At 36.4% G+C, this 11,770-nt stretch overlaps 1 protein-coding gene across 1 annotated transcript; it reads right to left on the bottom strand.

Annotated features, from left to right (window-relative positions):
• Positions 1-8,349: 8,349 nt before the first annotated feature.
• Positions 8,350-11,232, bottom strand: LOC120071725 (flavonoid 3-O-glucosyltransferase-like). The gene is made up of 2 exons (XM_039024108.2): positions 10,620-11,232; positions 8,350-9,684 (listed from the first exon to the last, which is right to left on the bottom strand). Exons 1-2 carry the CDS (start codon positions 11,125-11,127, stop codon positions 8,825-8,827), a joined length of 1,368 nt encoding a protein of 455 aa, XP_038880036.1. The 5' UTR covers positions 11,128-11,232; the 3' UTR covers positions 8,350-8,824.
• Between the last annotated feature and the right edge of the window lie 538 nt (positions 11,233-11,770).

An 11,770-nucleotide genomic window follows, 5' to 3' on the forward strand; every position in this document is an offset into this window, starting at 1 on the left:
CCAACCAACTTCATATGCGTTCAACTAGGATAATGACCAACACCCTTTCAACGCATACTACTAGCCTTGTCCTATGTGCCTACATGCCCTCAGATGTCCAACGCATAGCACATCACCAACGCATAGGACCCTTTGGGTTGACTTGGTTATCAACTCAACACCTCAAGGCAAAGCTCACCTCACCTAAGTTCTTGCTAACACATCCCTTATGACCAACACAACCAACCTCATGAACCTTGTTACTGAAAGCCTTAGCAACGCAAGGAAAAATCACCAGGCGTCCATCTTGGCTCGTTCCATCGCCTAGCTCATACTTTAGTAAGGCCGCCGCATCCATCGTATCCATCGCATCCATCACCGCATGCCATCACATACTACCAACGCATTCCCTCGGCCGCATACACGCATACCATCAGCCGCATACCTTCGGCCGCATCATCGCATGCCCTCGGCTGCATACTCTCGTGTAGTAAGGCCGCCGCATGCCACCAATGCATAGCATTGCCGCATGCCACCAATGCATAGCACTGCCGCATGACACCAATGCATAGTATCGCCAAATGGTATCAACGCATAGCGTTGCCGCATAACATCATCGTATGACACCAACGCTAGTGCTGCCATATACCATCGACACATACCTTCGGTCGCATACCTTCGGCCGCACACCTTAGCATTACTGCATGTGTAGCATGGTCGCATGCCCTCACACTGCATCACCGCATGCCTCGCGTAACACTGCCGCATCCATGCCGCATGCCTCTATCCATCGCATCCGTCGCGCTGCATGCATTGTTCTAACCTCTTAAGGCATTGGTTGCCGCGTGCGTTGTTCTTGGCCATACTTCAGCCTCTCTTAATGCTCAAGTAACCTCTCAAAACTTCATGACTAACGCATGGCACCACACCAATGCATTGTCAAACACTTAGTCATTTTTTCTCCTTGGCTTCCAATGCATGGTTCCTTGTTGGCATTATACTTAACCAAATTTCCACCAGCTATGGCTTATTCCGAAGCTACTAAGAAATACATTTAAATACTTAGAAATTTCCTTTACTTCAACATAGGATTTAACTTCCACTTGCTAAGATAGGAAAAATGGAAATCTGGGTTTCACATGATTTAATCATAATCAGCAAGTCAACCTTTCACAGTTGTTCATAATAACGGCAAGTCAAATATATGTTTTACCCTTTAGATTACGTCTTATTCCTCAAGTTTCTACTGATCCTCTAATGAACAACTGGTTTGTAATCCAATCACTAAACCAAACCCTCTCAGCCCAATGAGAGGGTGGGGCCTCTTGTTCAAGACCCAGATTCAGTACTTGAGAGAACAACCTTTCTCCTATCCCTAAATCGAGTAGGCGTGAACTCCGTCTTGCACCCTATGTCCCTAGTTATCTATCCGGTCTTACCCCTAAAATGGGAATCTTATTGAGCTGGCACTGTTGAGCCAACCCTCATCTATGCAAATCTAAGGGCAATCCCGAATAAACAGGAGTTCATAGTTAGCTAAGGATTAAGATCGAGTTACCTAGGCCATCTAAGTGAAATAGTCAGCCTTATACAGTAAACAACATTATAAAGTAAGAGTGACTTATTTCTTGGTCCTGATCTTATGTAAGCTCATTGCATAGGACACCCCCACTCCTCATGTCATAACATATACGAATTTGGATCATATCGTATGTAGCACTTTACAACTCTTTGTAATAACTATAGAGTAAGCCGCATCCAATGGTGTTACCAGAATAAGGTATCCAAACTTATTCATGTACCATAGATCATTTTGACTATTTACTCGAACCTGATCCACTATTATGTCTCCATATAAAGTTCAAGTACTCATACAATAGTCATGAGTCTTAGTTTATTGGATTTAGTCTTTCATACAATTTATGAAATCAATAATAAGTATATTGATTATAGAAAATGTTTATCATTTTACAAACTACGAGTTTTTAAGACATAAAACCCAATAATAAGTATATGGATGAAATTGGGTATCTCTTCCTAGCAACATTATTGGATGTGGCCCATTTTGTATAAGAATAAAAATGATGTGATCTACAGATCATTCACGTAGAGACATGTGAGTGGAGGCATCCTATGTAATGAGATTTTATATAGACTGGACCATGAAATAGTCATTTTTCTTTATAACGACCGTTTACTGTTAAAACTGACTATTTCATATTTAAGTAACCTAGGATAACTCGATCTTAATTCTGAGCTAGCCATGAACTCCTATTTATTCGAGATTTTCCTTTGATCTGCATAGGTGAGAATAGTCCGACAACACTTCTCAATAAGCCTTCCATATTGGGGATAAGACCAGATGGATAGCTGGGAATATAGCTCTGCAAGATGGAATTTGTTCCTATCCATTGATAACTTGTAGAAATACAAGTTATTTATACTATTTTATTTAGATATTGCTGCTAAAAGAAAGAAAAGTTGCGTCGATAGTATAGAAATTAGCTAAGAATTGCGAGAATTATAAATTGTCGTCAATACACTCATTAACACCATTGTGATGGTAGAATAGAATGTTTCAGTTTTTGTTTTGCAGGAAATTAGTCATCGCATTCATACATGGCTCAAAGATAAAATAAATAACACATCTACGTCGCATTGCGCCCATCATCTAGGAATGAAGAGATGATCAACGCAATGACGACACATGCGAAAATCGATCAAGAGCTTAGCGATCAACACAAATTCAACCGCATGCAGTAATAAAAAACAACACCGCATGCGGCGATCGATCGAAGATGAGAAGAGCAACGCATTTGTAAAGGATTCTGAAAAATGTACAACCTTTAGTTGTGCATTTCTTACGGGTTGATTGCGTAACAGAAGGAATATTCACTCCGCCATTTCAGGAACTTCTATAACTATAAAGTGGGGACCACAAAGTCAAAGAGCCAAGATTCGCCTATAAATAGCTTATGTAAATTCACTGAGAAATATACATGAATATATAGAGACTGGTCTAAAGCGACTATCTAGAATAGATCCAGGATAACCATGAGATAAGGCCGAGAGGTGAGTCTCTAAGCAGAGAATCCTTCTAATCCCCGTAGCTGAAGCTCTGTACAACGATCAATTCTACCGAGAGAGCAAGCCTGAGAGGGAAGCTTTCTTCTCCATTACTTCCACACACCGGCAAGCACAATCTCCGTTTGGGATATGTGTCAAGACGTTGACACTCTTTTTGTATTTGTTTCTAATCTCTTTTTCATCCTCTGTATTCATCTTCTCTAATATTTCATTCACACCATGTATCAAACGCTTAATTCTATAATTAAATATTATGATATTTTTCATTGTCATCTCTCTGTCTCTTTCTGTACATCCATAATCCATTTTCTCCATGATGTTTTCCTAATTCCCTGGGTAAATAGCAAGAATTAAGCGAGTGAGTTAATTGTGTTAAGGAAATAATTAAGTTTAACTAAAGCATGCTCGACGACATCTTCACCTGTGAGAGCAGAAGTGAAGATGTTATTCCACCTATCGAGAGAGGGTTGGAAGAATGCGTTAACTAAAGCAAGAAGTATTTCCAGAGATGGAAACAACCTTGCGTTCATCACGTTCGTCCCGGTTTCACCATAGAGATATGGGAACGCGATCGATCACCGAGAGGTGAACGCCAAGGGAAAGCGGAACCTTAGTTGCATCTTTAACGCAATTGAAAAACTTACGATGTTTATACTATTTACTCTTCCTCTTTCTACTTCATCCATAAAGACTTACCATCACATACACCGATTCTTTATACAACTTCACAGCCAGTCTCGAACTCAGTATCATGTATCATGTATCTTGTATCTTGTATCATATTAGCTTAGGTTTATTTTACCAACACAATTTTAATTCACCTCAATTTATATTCCTGTATAAACAAACATTCTTTATTCATGATAAAAACCGGTCGCATATATCACATTAGTAACGCATTAACGAAAACAATCCCTGTGTTCGACCTCGGATTATTCTGAGAAACTTGCGTTGGAATTATACTTGGTTTCAGCGCAAGGAAACTTGTGACACGCATTACTCCATCGCATACTACAAGCATATCATTATCAACGCATATATTTAGAAGTAGTATCGCACATCAATAGTGTGCATAAGCGATAGCATAACACAACATAACATTCATCCATTTTCTTTCGTTACACCCATTTTTAGGGTTAGCAGATAGGTTATTTTTTTAAGTGCTGATTCCAAGTATTGAAAAATTGGGGTCCCGCCTTCACATAATAGAGAAAGACATAATTCATAAGTACTATTATGAATCGAATTGTTCATTACAGGGTCAGTGGGAACTTAATGAACAAGATGTATTTACAGGGTAAAACGGTAATTTTGACCCAATTGTAATTACGAACAACTTGTGAAAGATCGACTTACTAGTTATGGTTTATATGGACAGAAATATATCTACACTGAGAAGAACGCAACTATCGAGCTATACTGGTATGTCTTGATAGTTAACAGATAGTAATTAATTCGATTAAAGAGTTTTAACAAATTAATTATAGATCGTTGGAGCTCATGATCTGTAGGTCCATTAGGACCCTCTACTACCTCATTAAATTGGAATAAAAAATTGAGTATTGATGTATGAAATTAGGGTTATGAATTTGAAATGTTCAAATTCAATTTTAGAGTTTTCGATTGATTGTATATGATACAAATATAAACGTTTAATTAATTGAAATTAAACGAAATTAGAAAATCAATTAATATTTAAATCATGTTTTAAATATAAAATTGATTCATTGGTGATATTAATATTTTATTAATTTGATATTTAGATATTAAGTTAATATTATTTTTATTAAAAAGTTTAATTAAAAATCAATTAAAATTAGTTTTATTTAAATTAATTATTTTGAATTAATTTTATAAAATTAATTTAAATAAAATGATATTTTGAAATCATTTCAGGTTAATGAGTTTTTTCATTTTTGGGAAAAACCCACTAACACATTTGTTGGATAACACCAAATTCCATTTCTAGTTTGCAATCATCTTCAAGCTAGAGCTTCTTTTCATGCAACCTTTTGCATGAATTCTAAATATATAAAGGAACTCCATGCATGAAGAACTTTAAGAATTTTGAGATATACTTTCTGAATTGATAACCCAAAAACCCTACACTTGTTCTTCATCAATTCAACTGGATTTAGTGTTTTCACCACACATTCTAGCTTGAGCATAGTAGAGAAGATCTCGGTGGTAGTCCTCTCGCTGTTTCAAGCTCTATCTTGGTGGATCTCAGTTGAATTTTTGAAGGATATTTTAAAAGGTAATATATGTTTCAAACCCTCTTTTGAAATATCATATGAACAACATGCTTAAAACTCAAATTAAATGTAGTTTAAGTGCTTATTGATTCTGTAGTCTTCCGTTACTTGATATATCATTCCTTAATTAGGTATCAGAGCATGATTTAAGCGCTTAACTATTGTTAATTTGAATCTGGTGGTTGTTTTGTTTTCGTGAACTGCATGAAATAGTATGTTGATATGGTTTTTCCAGTGTTTTGGCATTTTAATCCTTTCAATTATGTTGTTTCTCTTTTAATTGATTCTTGTTTGACAGGCCTTAATATTGTTTAAGAGTCTTTAATTCATATGGAGTCATTAAAAGTTGAAATTAGAATGTAATTGAAGAAAGAAGTGAAAAAGGTCGAGCTGCAGATTTCCAGTTCTTTAGTTACTATTTGAATTTCTAGCGAGATTGGACCTAGTTCGAGCAAGATTTTGAATCAAGTTTAAGCGAGATTTTGAATCAAGTTTGAGCGAGATTTTTAGCTCGAGTGAGATTCTATTGGAATTTCGAGCGAGATATCAAGTTCAAACGAGGTTTTGAATCAAGTTTAAGCGAGATTTCAAGCTCGAGCGAGATTCTGTTGGAACTCCTAGTGAGATTTCAAGTTCGACCGAAATTTTAAATCAAGTTCGAACGATATTTCAAGCAAGGAGCGAGATTTCAATGAGCCAACGAGAGATCAAGTTTTGAACGAGATTTCAACTTGCAGCAAGAGATCAAGTTTTAGTCAGATTTTCAATTCAAACGAGATTCTTGAACAGGTTTGATTGGCCCAGTTTAGTTTTAAAATTGGTTTGATTGGCCCGGTTCAGGTGGTTTACATCTAGTTCAAGCATTTTTGGGTCCGGTTTGGAGCTGTTTGAAATGGGCAAGAAGCGGTTTGGAGCTGTCAACTGTTTTTTGTAATACATAGGCTTTTGTTTTCTTAAAAATGCTAAAACTAAAAACCGTATTAGTATGTGTTTAATTGCTTATGCATCTGATGTATGTTATAATTAAATAAATCTTGTATATGCATACAGTATGCCATATAAATTTAAAATCCCACTGTAGAAAGCATGTTACATACATTAAAAGTATGTTATAAATTGTTATAATATATAGTATGCATGTATAGGGTTTCTTTTAATATAAATCCTATATTAAATGCCTTTGATGAATGTTGTGGATGTTTAACATGTCTAATTTTTGTAAGTTGTTATAAAAAGTAAAATAGACTTTAAAATCTATAACGAAGATACACAACATGCTCACTTAGGTTAACAACTAGTTTTATACCGTTAAAATAGATTGTTACCTTATAAAATTTGGTTACAAACTCAAATCGGTTCATAAACCTGTCTAAGGCTGAGGGTACTTAAGTTGACGATTTACGTAACACCTCCTATCTAGGGATTATGACCGAAAGATTGAGTGTTGTTAACTGATTTTATGAGTTTGCGTGAGTGGTGTAAGGTTTAAAACTAGTTTAAATGCTTAGAAATCATAGGGTTATATCCAAATATAAATGCTATACTTGGATAAAAATGACATAGACTTAGGTTGTTTGAAATTTAGCCGTTTTTTAACCTAAGTAAATAAAATACCCAAACATTTAGAATACTTCAGTGGGAGATTAACAATATATTCGATATATAGTTATTGGCTCTCATGTCCTCAAGAGTTCACACCATGAGATCCATGCTCAGCTTCGTGTCACTTTTACCGCGACTACTCCATTCGGAAAGTGTTTGCATAGGTCAATAATAAGGTGAATGGAGGAAGTAGTTCATAGTAAGTGGGTGAAGGAAATGTGTCAACATTGTCCTACGGTCTCCTCCATTAGTTTGAACCGTGAGATACCTATGTTGCGCCTGTTGTTATTTGTAGGCGGCACTAGCTAGTCGTTAACCACGATGATCCTCACGGAGGATTGTAACATAAGACTCAGAGCAACCCAAGCTTCAGTAAATGAATATGATCTTATAGTTTCGTCTGGGCATTGTCTTCATTTCGGGGGCATATTCATACCGTTCTATAAGATTTGAAAATGGCGGGTCACACTTACAAGAATTACTAATTGTTAGTAAAGATCTTGACCAAAAATGATAACCAAAAGAACTATAGGAGTAAAGAGTTATTCTGATATTGTATTTGATCAAGAATTGTCTTGCTTCAGTGAAGGAATTGTTGACTGCCCCTCGATAATAACTGTTCTAAATCACTAAAGTATCATTGCAAATAAATAAAGATTTATTGGGTACTTTATTATTTTGCTAAAATTGGATTCAGATGCATAAAGTTTAATAGAATTTGTTTAAATTATTTCAGCAATGTCGAATTCAATCATACAATTGCTAGCTTTCAATAAGTTTAACGGTGAAGGATATTCAAATTGGAAATGCAACATCAATACAATATTAGTTGTGGATGATTTGAGATTTTTGTTGACAGAGGGATGTCCTCTGGTTCCCAGTACAACAACAAACCGAAATGTTCGAAACATCGATGATTGGTGGGTTAGGGATAATGAAAAAGGCCGAGCCTACATCTTACAAGTATATATGATGTACTTAATAAGAAACATGAGGTAATGCCCACCGCCCGTGAGATAATGGTGTCGCTTCAGGAGATGTTCGGGCAACCGCCATTCTATGTTCGATATGAAGCCATTAAGTATGTCTACAATACTTACATGACAGACTGGTCCAACGTTAGAGAACATGCTCTCGATATGATGGTTCATTTTAATGTTGCTCTGCCATTCAGAACCAATGTTGTTATGAACAAAAATAATATTTCAAAATTCTTATTTGCTACTATTTTTACTATTTTACATTATCATTTTTTATTATTTGTTACAAGATTTATTAAGATAGTTTTCTTTTCAAAACACATACTATTATAATCCAAACTAAAATAATCTATTACTTCAAACATAAACGATTATAATCAACTATAATAATATAGAATATAATAATTAATTCTTGGCCTCAAACGCGGCTTAAGATTTAAGAGAGCTACGTAATTAAGTCAATTTCATTAGTAACTTTTTTTCACAACAGATTTCAATATCAATCACAATTTCCAAAAACTCCTCAAAACACCAGTGACCGAACAAACAACAGAAGAAGTAACCACAACAGGACCAACAACAGGGATCAGAACTGGGTTCATCATCATCGCCATCGATGCCCTTGTTGCCACTGTGATAGCAGCAGCAGCCACCTTCTTCAAACCTGCTTGAACATCCGTCATCTTTGTATCAAACCGCACTTCTTCTTTTTCTTCTATAATTTTGGTTGTGGATGAAAATAAGTAGTAAGATCCCTCATATATATAGTCACTAAAATGAAATCATGCACAAACTTCCTTCTTTGCTTTTACTTTGGTCTCTGTGGGAACCGTAGCCATATTCAAATTTCTACCAAACTAATTAATTAGACTTATTTGATCGAGGTAATAATGAAGAAGAACCTCCTCTAGTCTTAATTTCCTAGATAGACTTGGTTACAATCTCCACCAAACGGGTGAAATTCTGAGAAGAACTTCCGACGGATTCAGCAGCTTTATGAGCCAAATCCCGAAGAGTTTCAACTTTCTCCCTCATTAATTTCCCCTCTTCACTACCCAAAACTTTTCCAAACGCCTTCAAAACCCCACTCTTACTCACGACGCCTCCTTCTAAACCCACTCCAATTCCCCAAACATTTTCCACCGTCTTCAAGTTCATCCTCTGATCTCCCAAAAACGGCCGCCCAATCATCGGCACGCCTCCTCCAACGCTTTCCAATATAGAATTCCAACCGCCATGAGACACAAACGCTCCGACCGAAGAATGCATCAATATCTGAACCTGAGGAGCCCATGGAACGATTTTCCCTCTCCCTGTTTCGAGAATCCCCTTCGGTAATTTTTCCTCTGGGATTCCCCTAAATGACCAGAGAAATGGAATCTTACTCTCCTGCAGTGCTTCTGCTAGCGCTGCGAGTTCGTGCGGCGGTGGAGATAGAAACCCGCCGAAGCTTATGTAGACGACGGAGTTGGGTGGGTGATTGTCGAGCCAGGGTAAGCAGGCGTGGTCATCAAAGGGAGGTGGCGGCGGTGAGAGTATGTTGAGTGGACCGATGTTGAGGTAGTTGCGGAGGGTTGAGTTCAGTTGGTTGTGTATTTGTGGGTCTATTTCTTCGAATGAGTTTATGAGAACAGAAGTGACTTGTGGAAAGTGATGACCCATTTTGTGTAGCATATTTGGGAAGGGTGAGTCTAGGCTCAGAGACAGCACTTCTTCAGGTAAATCGCCTGCCTGCAATTCTGAGAATCCCGGCAAGAACTCCAGGGATTTCTCTCTTGATCCTGCCGGAAAATTCTTCTCGTTAATTCTTAATAAACGTAGAACAAAATATAAAAAAAGATCTTGCAGTCATTACTTTTAGGTTCGAATTTACAGTTAAGAACAAAATTTGCTTTTAAATTCTTTTTCCCTCCCTTTTAAGAGAAGGAAAATATTCTCCGTGCATTGTGTAATTTTTGGTTGTAATTTATAGTACAACAAAAAAATTATTGTGTTAATTTTTTTAAAAAATATATATTTTTAATCTTTTTGATATGTAAAATGCTTGGAGCATGAGATTAGTTGCACTTAATTATTATTCGGAAGAAAAACTCCTATGGCTCAAGCTTGTTCATTTTTCTACAAATTTTATCATTCAATCCATATTGTCAAATTTGTTCCGTTTTAATCTCCATATTTTTTATTGTTCAATTTTAATCTTCATATTTTCAATAAATCTTAAATGTTGTCCTTAAAATTAATCTATACCCAATTGATTAAATAATAATAATAATTTCCAGGGAAGAAAATAAATTTTATATGGATATGTTTTCAAAATTGATAGTGAAACTGCTTAGGTAACAAAAGAAATTGGAAAAAAAATCAATAACACTGACATTGGGGCAAATTTTTTATGATATATTAACATGTTCAAAATTGATAATATAGTAATGTCGTATATTAAAATTAGAAGTTCAGTGGTATAAACTTGAAAGTTGTAACTTAATTTAAGGAAAAAAAATAGACATTGCACCTCGTAATATAAATTTTCAAATAGAGTAGAATTTACAAAAATAGTAACGTAAAAAGTGTAACTCAAATTCAAATATAATGTCATAAGTTCAAAAATAAAATAAAATTTATGATTCAACACTAACATAATTGGTAGATAAGATATTACTCTTCTTCGGCATACTGTAAATTTGAATTAATAAAACGATTAAAAAATGCGACGTACCAGAAGATTTAATATCAATATGCTGTCTAATGAGATCCGTGCAAAGATGCACGAGCAATGGGCGAGGCCCCGACGTCCAAAGCGCCACCCACCCGACTTTCATTTCCTCTGCCATTTCTCCCACAAACCAATAAAACGCATCGCTAATCAAACACCCAATTCCCTCTCCCATCTCCCTCGCCGCCGCCTCCATCCCCTTCTTAAACCTCTCCGCCGCCCCCTCCAAGAACAGCTCCATCACTTCCATCTGTTTTCCCGGCCCCAACACAAAACCCTCCGGCAACCCATCGCCGACGTCAAACCGCTTCACTCTGTCGTCCCCAATTGAGCCCCTGCCCGAGAAGATGGAATCGTTGGATTTAGCTGTGCTGAGGAACGAGAATCGTACGTCTGGGGCCGCGTCCGAGAGTTTCCGTACAAGCGTGAGAAGAGGCCCCGCGTGAGTTCCGAAAGGGAATGCCAAAACGGCGACATGCTTTGTCGTTTCTGGGGGATTGGATGTTGACATTGGTAGTAGAGGCTGCTGCTGCTGCTGCTGGGCTCTGCTTTTGGTTTAAATTTTACGGCTGTAGGGTTAAAGGGGGTATTGAATTGGGAGAGACAGAGACAAAAATGGGGTAGGTTGATACCAATTGCAAAATTAAAAGACGGTTGAAAATGGATGAGCTAGCTTTCACCACGTCAACTTCGGGATTCATTCATTCATTTCTTCTTTAATTTCTTGCTTCCACTCTGATTTTGCGTACGGATTCTGTTATAATCCTTCTAACAGCCATAATGGGCCGACGACAAGCTCAAAATTGCTGATGATCAGCACATTCCCCAATTGGGCTGGACTCAATATTGCAACCGATCCATTATTTACTCTCACTTTAGAATTAACACAAAAAGGGAAAATATTTTTAAGTGGAAAATTCTCTCAACACCTCATATTTCATAAATATTTCAAATATTTTGAAAGTTTGAATTATTTCACTCAGAGCTTTTACCTATAACTCTGGATAAAATCATTCTTTTTATTTTATTTTTTAAAAAATTATTGTTTAGATTTTAACATAAGAAGTAGCCATATATTTTCCTAAATGTCTTTAAATTTGATTTTTTTTTAAAAAAAAGGTCTTTTAGTATTATTTTTGGAAAATTTTATCCTT

The sequence above is a fragment of the Benincasa hispida genome, chromosome 2 (assembly GCF_027475165.1).
Source record: "Benincasa hispida cultivar pf3 chromosome 2, pf3_genome.v1.1, whole genome shotgun sequence".
Taxonomy (NCBI): domain Eukaryota; kingdom Viridiplantae; phylum Streptophyta; class Magnoliopsida; order Cucurbitales; family Cucurbitaceae; genus Benincasa; species Benincasa hispida.

Bases quoted from the DNA above. Each gene is read 5' to 3' on its own strand.
- LOC120071725 (XM_039024108.2), bottom strand. From the start codon at position 11,127: ATGTCAACATCCAATCCCCCAGAAACGACAAAGCATGTCGCCGTTTTG. The intron at 9,685-10,619 runs GTACGTCGCATT...ATTTTCCGGCAG, and splicing joins TATTGATATTAAATCTTCTG to GATCAAGAGAGAAATCCCTG.